Source organism: Pagrus pagrus (assembly GCF_965226575.1).
Source record: "Pagrus pagrus genome assembly, chromosome: 19".
In the NCBI taxonomy this organism is placed as follows: domain Eukaryota; kingdom Metazoa; phylum Chordata; class Actinopteri; order Spariformes; family Sparidae; genus Pagrus; species Pagrus pagrus.
The window spans coordinates 764,428-774,324 of record NC_140203.1 but is presented as its reverse complement, the minus strand read 5'-3'; the positions used below and the strand labels follow the sequence as shown (position 1 = coordinate 774,324).

General features: G+C 39.2%; 1 protein-coding gene across 1 annotated transcript; it reads left to right on the top strand.

Annotated features, from left to right (window-relative positions):
- Window positions 1–1,899: 1,899 nt before the first annotated feature.
- On the top strand, window positions 1,900–4,481 carry LOC311274829 (uncharacterized protein; the record flags this gene model as incomplete). The annotated part of the gene is made up of 2 exons (XM_084382825.1): window positions 1,900–1,927; window positions 2,285–4,481. The coding sequence occupies 2 exons, from the start codon at window positions 1,900–1,902 to the stop codon at window positions 3,679–3,681; spliced, it is 1,425 nt and encodes a 474-aa protein (XP_084238951.1). The 3' UTR covers window positions 3,682–4,481.
- Between the last annotated feature and the right edge of the window lie 5,416 nt (window positions 4,482–9,897).

Here is a 9,897-nt window from a genome sequence, read left to right as displayed (position 1 = left end):
TTTTATTCCAATTATTTTTTTAATAATCTGTTCCTGTTGGTTTCATATTCACTGATGTTTAGTAGTTTAAGCAGTAGATAGCCTTATATATGTACCTCAAATCATGAAATAAAAAAAATTCAGCCCTCTAAAATTGTCATATATCAGTTTTAAATCACTCGAAAATGAGAGATTATAGGCCTATTCCCCCTGAATTCAGTCTGCTATTGAAAGAAAACTCCCACTCCCACTTCCACTTAACACTTTCACCTCAGATTGATAGTAGACAACCTTAAAAATGTCTCAAATCATTTCAGAGCATTCTGATGTGAATTTTTTTTTTTTAAATTCAGTCGTCTATAATCATATATATCAACTTTAAATCACTCGAAAATGACAGATCTGAATTGTCTCATGTAAGGTTATTACTAAATTAGCTACTGACCACGAAGCTAGCCTGTGTCATGTTGTCCTGTTACGCTCGCAGTTTGGATCAAAATGCCTGCTGGCCACTCAAACTCCATTGAAGAGCGCCAACACACCAGGCTCACGGGCTTGTCTCTCACTTCCATAAAGAAGAATTCATAAGTCCATTTGTCTTGGCTTTTTTAGTAGCCATGTTCCGTTTTAGACAATGCTGGTCTCCTCTTGTTGTTGTCAACTGTCAATCACTGAGGACGGGAAGCGATGACACGCGATGACAGTTATGCTCATGTTGTGTTCAATGACCTTGATCATGGCCCGGAAGGAAAGACACCAGCCCTGGGGGCATTTAATTGCACATTTGAAATCATTTTTACTGAATTAATTGTTTGTGGGTGTACTGATGGATTGCCTCGCGGGCCGGACCAAAAAGTCTTGCGGGCCGTATATGGTTCCCCATCCCTGCTATGTTGCATGAAGCACTACCTATGGTGCCCCGTGTGAGGCAGTGTACTGTTGGCAGTCATTCACAATTGTACAATATTAATTTCAGCTTAATTAGTGGTTAACCAGTGGTAAAATTTGAGATTCACATCTTGAACTCTTCAGCCAAAAGTGTTTACATTTAACGCCACTAGTCTACTACAGGTGTAGACATTGATTTGTTCTCACAAATAGTTGCAGTGTGGTGAGATTTGATTTAACCCATTTGATTAACCGAAATCTTTTAGGTTGTTAACTGCCACTTTGACCCATTTGCTATTGCTGCTATCGATTCAAGTTGAAAGTGCTCAGTGGAAATTGTATAATGTGAAATGCAGTGACAGAAGGAGCTGTTTAGTAAATATAGAAATAAAACTGTATTTAATGAGTTTAAAGGTTCATTGTTGACTTTGGAAATATAGTTTGAATTTTCTGTCAAACATTTTTTGCAAAAAAAAAAATACATATCAAAAATATTTATCAGTATCAGTACGGTGGCCCTGAAGTGCAAAACACAACGGCAAATCAGAAAACACAACAACAAATCAGAAAACACAACGGCAAAACAGAAAACACAACGACATTAACCAAACCAGAAGGTAGGTACCCTCGGGCGTCATGAATCGTCGCTGATTGGTCCGTCCCTTGAACCGGAAGGACAGGGTTTACATGTTTTCAAAACAAGAGCGCTGCCAGTGACGACATACACGCTGCTATTAATGAATATTTTGATGCAGGACATGTATATGGGTCCGTGTATCATCTGATCATGCAATTATATTTATTGTGGCAAACGAAAAACGAAAATACGAGTCAATATTCCGTTTTTCTTTGTTTCTGTATGCACCAAACATTGAAAACTGGTGTTTGTTTTCCTATTTTCAGCCCAAAACGGAAAATATAATCAACAAGGAAACCGAAACGAAATAATAAATCCAATTTACATTTTCCATTATTGTTATACCATTTCCCACGGTACATTTCTGCTGTGTGGCCACGCTTTGCACATGCGCAATGTGTAGGGACTCGCTCGGTATCCATGGTGAGGAACAACACACCGGTCTGAGCGTCCCACGGTCCAGTCCATTGACTGTGTACAGTCTATGGTCCAGTCCCAGTACACCACTGGAGTCCCACGTTCTAATGGCCTCACTCGAGCCATACATGTCTCTAATTAATGACATGTTTATGAATGGAGTGACATCATGAGATGTTGTGTTTTCTGATTTGTTGTTGTGTTTTCTGTTTTGTTGTTGTGTTTTCTGATTTGTTGTTGTGTTTTCTGTTTTGTTGTTGTGTTTTTTGATTTGTTGTTGTGTTTTCTGATTTGTTGTTGTGTTTTCTGTTTTGCTGTTGTGTTTTCTGATTTGCTGTTGTGCTTTCTGATTTGTTGTTGCAGGAAAATCTACTCTGATCAACGCTCTGGTCAACTACACCATGGGAGTGAAGTGGAAGGACGAGGTCTGGTTTCAGATTGTAGAGGAGGAGGAGAAAAGACAATCAGAGAGTCAGACATCAGATGTGATCGTGTACCAGATCTTTGGATTTGAAGGTAAAACTCTGCCCTACTCTCTGACCATCATCGATACTCCTGGATACGGAGATACCAGAGGGATTGAACTAGATGTTGCAGTCACTCGAAGATTATTAGACTGGTTCCGCTCAGCAGATGGAGTTCATGAGATTAATGCAGTGGGTCTGGTGCTGAAAGCAACTGAGAATCGACTGAGTGACCGACTGATGTACATCTTCAATTCAGTGGTGTCTCTGTTTGGAAAAGACATGGAGGAGAACATCGTTGCCCTCATCACACACTCGAGTGGTACGACATATAAAAACGCTCTGAAAGCTCTCGAGGCTGCAAACATTAAATGTGCCAAAGATGAAAAGAATCAGCCTGTTCACTTCCTGTTTGATAACTGCCAGCATGAAGACAGGACAGAGGACCCAGAAGAGCTTCAAGATGCATTTACAAAAACAACTAAAGGTCTGAAGAAGTTCACAGACTTTCTGGAAAAAACTGGACCACAACAGATGAAGACAACTGTGGAAGTTCTGAATGAGCGAATCAGACTGAAAGCCTGCATCCAAAACCTGAAAGAGAGGATTCAGTTGACTGAACTAAAACAGAGAGAAATCCAACAGACCCAGGAAGCTCTGAAGAAACATGAAGAAGAGATGAAGAATGATGAGGAGTTCACTGTAGACGTTGATGAGGTCTACAAAGAGAAAGAAACTGTCAGTGCTGGGATGTGGGGGTTGTTCTTTTATGAAGGAGCTACCTGTTGTACAGTCTGTGAGGAGAACTGTCACTATCCTGGATGCACACTGGCCTGGTATCCAAAGGACTGTAAGGTCATGAAAGGTGGCCGCTGCACTTCATGTACCGGGAGGTGTCCTGTGTCAGCTCATGTGAAAGAAAACTGGATCTATGTGACCAAGACAAGAAAAGTTAAAAAGACCAAACAAGATTTGAAAGGGACGTATGAAAAGAACAAGGAGGAACATGAGAGCAAGTTGAGCCTTTTGGAAATTCTTGAGAAGGAAATGAAACAACTTGAGAAAGAGAAAGATCAGATGTTGGAGGAGTCCTTCCAGCATGTTGTAAATCTGGAGAAGATCGCCCTGAAAGTTGATTCAGTGTCCACTCATGCCCACTTGGACTTCCTGATTGAGAAGATGAAGGAGAAAGGAGAGACAGAGAAGATCCAGAAACTGGAAGAGATGAAGAGTCGAATGGAGGAGGATAAAGGATTAGTAGCAGCGCTGAGGTACACCTTTGGGAAACTAACATAATTTGGTAAAGCAGTTAATGGAGCGACAATGAAGTGAGTGAAGACCCTGACAGAGAGCAGACAGTGTAGAAAACAGCTTCACACTGTTGATACAAATGTTGAAACATCACAAAATGTTGTTCAGTGTGTTTCTATAAAGTGTTGATGTGATAACTACATGAGAACATTGAGATGTGATCACCACAGCTAACAGCTCTGCATTAAATGGAGTGAGGACGCCCCCTGGTGTTTCATGTTGAATACAACAGCTCCCTCCTCTATATCACTCATTTAACACAAAGTCACATCCTGTTGTAGAAAAACACATTATTTGTGCTGCACATTGCTGTTATAATCATGTTTTTCTCCAATATAATCAGGCTTTTGCTCACATGTTTATGCTCTTGCTGGTATGAATAGATGTGTCTTATATATCCACCATGATATTATAATGTTGAAGTTGTTGTGAAACTAAATAGAAGTAAAGTCATTATAAAGGAGTAATAAGATAATAAAGATGAACTGAGAATCTGAATATTGATCCATCTGTACTATAAGAAGTGATTATTTCTTTTTCACAACATTGTCTTTAGTTTCTTTGTGTGAACTGAATGTTTTGAAGGTTTATCTAATGTGTTTTTATGTGATTTATTCTGATGTGACTGATGTTGACACAAGTCTCAGTAACACATCACTGACATACTTATGCTCATATAAAGCAGTTAAACATGATGTTTGTCATGTTCATCACTGTACAGAGGACTCTGGGTCCTGAGTGTTTCTGAAGAGTCATGTGATCTACTGTACTCTGATCTGATTGGTTCTCTGGTTCCTTCATGTGTCTTCATGCTTGTAGTATGTTAGATGACACAGTGGAAACATGTTGATCCATATTGTGAGTAATCTATTGTGTTATTCCACATGAAGTCATGTCCTGACTGATGCAGTGTTCAGTGAATCATTAATAAATCTGTGCTTGATGAAATCAGTTTGTTCAGAGTGTCTTCACTGGATCATCAGCAGCTGTTTCACTCTGTTGAATCTTCTGCTGAACTTTGAATGATGCTAATTTATTTCAGTCATGTGAAACAAAACAAAACAAAAAGTTAAATTAGTTCAACAAATAAACATTATAAAATGAAAAGCATGTTACAAAGTATATTCCATTAACAAACATTGACTTATTTAATCCTGCCTCTTCTCCACAACTCACTAATTAATCACAATCAATTCACTGAACCTGTGAACCTTCACACGCTCCCATCTAACTATATACAATCAATATACTATGTACAATTAATGAATCTCATATTATATATAAACATATTTACATACACACCCATACATGCATATATACATATGTACTGAACACATGTACATGTACATACACACCTACATGCTCACACATCTATGTACATACTGTACACACTCACACACATACAAATACACAACTTATACTTTTTATAGTCGTCTGATCAGCTCGCATCTTGAAATCCAACTTCTCCCTCAGAATATAACCCCTCTCTATTCCTCAATATGACCTGCTGGTAGTTTGTTTCTTGCTTCATACATTATTTGTGCAGTTTGATGTTCAACAGGTGGATGAACTTTATCTCAGGTGAATTTAAAAACACTGAGTTGGTGTGATGATATCTGACTTCATGAACTGTTCTGATGGCTCTTTGTTGAAGTGTGAACAGTGGTTGCAGTGATCTTCTGTAGGTGTTCCCCCTCAGACCTCCACACAGTCATTTAAACATGGTCAGACCAGTGAACAGTAGAGAGTGTGCAGTGGTTTGTGATCCAGTACGAGCTTCGTCTCACACAGGACTGAGACGCTTCCTGACACTTTAGACTGAACATGTTTGATGTGAGGTTTCCAGCAGATGTTGTGCTCTATTATCACACCCACAAATGTATTTACATGCACACTTTCAATGTTCACACCATCTATCTTCACCTGTACTTGGTTATTTTATTGACAGTTTCCAAACAACATGATCTCTGTTGTGCTTAAATGTCATGATAAGTGATTTCTGTCAAAGCAGCTTTTTAATTTGCTCATTTCAGACGATCAACTTCAGAATCTGCTGCAAATCCTCTCCAGGACAAAACATGTTTGTGTCATCTGCAGATAAACAAACTTTACTAATGTTGATGTTTGACATGTGTCATTAATGTGGAGTATGAAGAGCAGTGGCCCCAACACTGACCCCTGGTGGACTCCACAAGCAGTGTCCCAACATGACCACATGTCCTCACCATCTCCACAAACTGTTGCTGTTATCTAGAGAGCTTCTCAGCCGGTTCAGAACCCCTCTGATACCACACCGCTCCACTTTATTGATCCATCTGTCATGATTGATTGTATCCAATGCTTTCTTCAGATCACATTAAAGATTAAATTATGACGCTTGAAACACTTTTTTATTGATGTATATTTTCTTTATAGTAAAATTATTTTGAATCTTTATTTTGTAAACGTGATTGTTCTGCCAAAAGATTTAATAATTGTAGGAAAAAGACATTTTAGTAGGAAAAACTGCTAAAACTTATTTTAAACAATCAATTATTTCACTTTCCTTTGATATTTTGTTTTATCTCATTTTATCTCATTTTCTTTTACCGCTTAATCCGTGAGGGTCGCGGAGATGTTGCCGCTTCATCCCCCCGGTTCAGGGCGTTGCGGGGTTGCTGGAGCCAATCCCAGTCTTCATATGGGCGGAGGCTGGTATATCCCTGGACGAGTCGCCAGCTCATCGCAATATTATATATAATATATTTTATCTATTATTCTGAGAGGAGCTGGATGTAGTGTCTTATTTCTATAGTTTTAGGTTTTTATACTTATTTTATATGTATGTATTTATAACGATTTATTCTGTTTTATCCACATTAACTCTTTATATTTTATTTTATTTTATTAACATTCTTAACAACATTTCAAGTGTTTTATAATTTAATTTGAATTATTTTATTGCTTATATTCACTTTTCTTCTTCATCTTTTATCATGTTAACTATCCATATTTTATAACTGTCTTGAGCATTAGTGTCTAAATCCATTTTATTGATCAGCTGTAAAACACTTTGAATTTCACTTTGATTTGTATGAAAAGTATAAATTCGGTTTAATTGACTGATTTAATTTTGATGAAATGTTTTAATGTCTTTGTCTTCTTCATTTCAGGAACTCGTCATGTTTGTCTCTTTGTGTTGAAATGAACTGATGTGTTGTTAAAAAGCAGCTCGTGTTTTACTGAGACCTGCCTTGTTGTTTCCTGTTGTCATGTTTCTTTGCGCCACCAGAGGGCGACACATGATTTCACAGCAGCAGCAGCAGCAGCGAGTGTTTCTGCTTCCGGAAGCAGAGAAGAAGTGAAAACATCAGCAGGAAGTTGTCATTCAAACACAAAGCAGATGTAAAAGTGATGTTCGTGCTCTTCAACACGTGTTTGTGTTCACAGTGTGTGAGATGTGACAAACACGTCACTTTGTAACGATGAAATAAATGTGTGACGTTCACTGCGATCAGGAGCGGCGGGGATCCGTGGTGCGTTACAGTGCTCCTCGGAAAACACGGTGCTGATGTCCACACAGTGGTCCTCGTGCACACTGTATCTGCAGACAGTGGATGTTACCAGAGAAATGAGCTGATTAGATTTGAAGAAAGCTTTCAGTGTCTGTTTGACTGTTTCCCTGAAGTCAAGTGACGACACAGTCCTAAAACGCACCTTCAATATCAACACAGTGCTTCACATGAAAGGCACTGCAAGAACATGAAAAGGGTTCAGGAGGGATTATTTAAAAGGTGAACAAATGAAAATAGAAGATAAATTACAATATTTGAATAACAGTTGAATAAAAAGTGCAAGATATGCATGAAAAGTCCCACTTTTAAAGGAACAGTTCACCCAGAAAGCCAAATTCAGTCATTATCTAACAATAAGATAAAAGTTAATAATGATGAAGAGTAAACGTGGATAAAACAGAATAATCAGAAAGAGTTTTATTGCCAAGTAGGTTTTCACATACAAGGAATTTGTTGTGGTCTCGAAGGTGCGTGTGCCAAACAATAAACAACAAACAATAAATAGACACCATGATAACGAGACAGGCAGAACCATAAGTGACAACAAAGTGAGAGAGATGAAATCACATGTCTCTCATTAGTGCAGCGTGACTGTATTTGTGCCTCGAGGTTTTGGTCCTGATGGACCGCAGCCTTCTGCCGGAGGGGAGTGGTTCAAAGAGCTTACATCCAGGGTGGGAGGGGTCGGCCATCCTACCTGCCCGCCCCAGGGCCCTGGAGGAGGGATGGCAGACCGCAGCCAATCAGCCTCTCAGCAGAGCGAGTGATGCAGCAATGATGACAGAGGCAGCAGCGTACCAGATGATGATGGAGGAGGTGAGGATGGACTCAATGATGGAGGTGTAGAAGAGCACCATCACTGGCGTTGGCAGGTTGAACTTGTTCAGCTGCCGCAGGAAGAACATCCTCTCCTGAGCCTTTTTGAGGAGGGCGCTGGTGTTCAGCTGCCACTTGAGGTCCTGGATCGCTTATAATTGAATACATTGTGATCTCGTTGATCTGCTCTGTACATGCGACATCTATTGCACGTCTGTCCGTCCTGGGAGAGGGATCCCTCCTCTGTGGCTCTCCCTGAGGTTTCTTCCGCATTTTTTCCCTGTTAAAAGGGCCTTTTTTTGGGGCAAGTTTTTCCTCACTCGAATCGAGGGTCGAAGGACAGAGGGTGTCGTCTCTGTACAGATTGTAAAGCCCTCTGAGGCAAACTGTGATTTGTGAATTTGGGCTATACAAATAAAATTTGATTTGATTTGATTTGATTTGGGTGATGATGATGCCCAGGAAGCAGAAGGAGACCACAGAGTCCACTGGGTGATTGGGGGGGGGGGGGGCTGGGTTTCTCCTAAAGTCCACAACCATCTCCACGGTCTTTAGAGCATTTAGCTCCAGCCTGTTTTGTCCACACCAGGACACCAGGTGGTCAACCTCCCACCTGTAGGCGGACTCATCACCTCCAGCGATGAGTCCAATGAGGGCGGTGTCGTCCGCAAACTTTAGGAGTTTAAATCGTTATATAAATAGATGAATATAAAAAAGGTATACAAACTAAAATCATAAGACACTACATCCAGCTCCTCTCAGAGCCTCGAGGAATAATAGATGAAATATTTTGAAATTAATAATAAATGTGAGAAAACTGATTGTTAAACATAAGTTTAAGTTGTTTCATTGTTTCCTACTAAAATGTCTTTTTCCTACAATTATTAAATCTTTTGCCAGAACAATCACATGTTAACAAAATAAATATTCAAAATAATTTTACTATAAAGAAAATATACATCAAACAGCTGCTGCACCAACAAACTCCTCATCCCCTCACTTTGTGCCTCATTCAGTCACGGTACTTGCTTTAATGGCTTTTAATGTTCTCTGTATTTAGTATTTGAAACCTTTTATTGATTCATTTAGTAAATAGTAGATGTTCATAATCATGTAAAGATGACTATGCTTCTGTTTTGTACATCTTCTGCTGTGACATCAATAAAAGTCTTTTCTCATTTTATTTGATTATTTGAGTAGCGAATCAACGGAAGGTCGACTGCCAAGTGTTTCAATAAGCGATTAATAATGTTGCTAATCTTTGTTCTTTTGTTTCAGCTTTTCTGATGCTGTTTGACCTGGCGGTGGGAAATTAAAGGTGCAATATGTGAGAATTTTAGTTTAAAACGTTAAAAATTTGATTAAAATGATCAACAGAAAGGGAAGAAATAACCGTTCTGACATTACGGTGACGACAGTAAACAGCAGCAGCGTTCCTCCGGTGCTCCGAGCTCCCAGTCCAGGCAGAGTCTGCTAATATGACCGCTAGCTGCGTGGCTAACTGAGCTTATGAGCTAACAGCAGCTACGGTTAGCAGCAAGAAGTGCTTTCTGTCTGGAGTATAAACTCGACGATTCTGTGGACAAGTCTTACATATTCAATGGGAATTTTCCAAATATTAAAAAAAAAACACTCAGCAGATTAATTGATAATTAAAATAGTTTGTTTTTGTTTTTTAACAAAACTTTATTGAAGCTTATTGCAGCTCAAATTTACACATCTGCTTCTGTTGCTACAGAAATAACATTAACAGAAAATACAACAACAACAAAACTATTTACAACCCGGCCGACCGTCCACACAGAGTGACGAGTGCAGTTTAAACAAATAT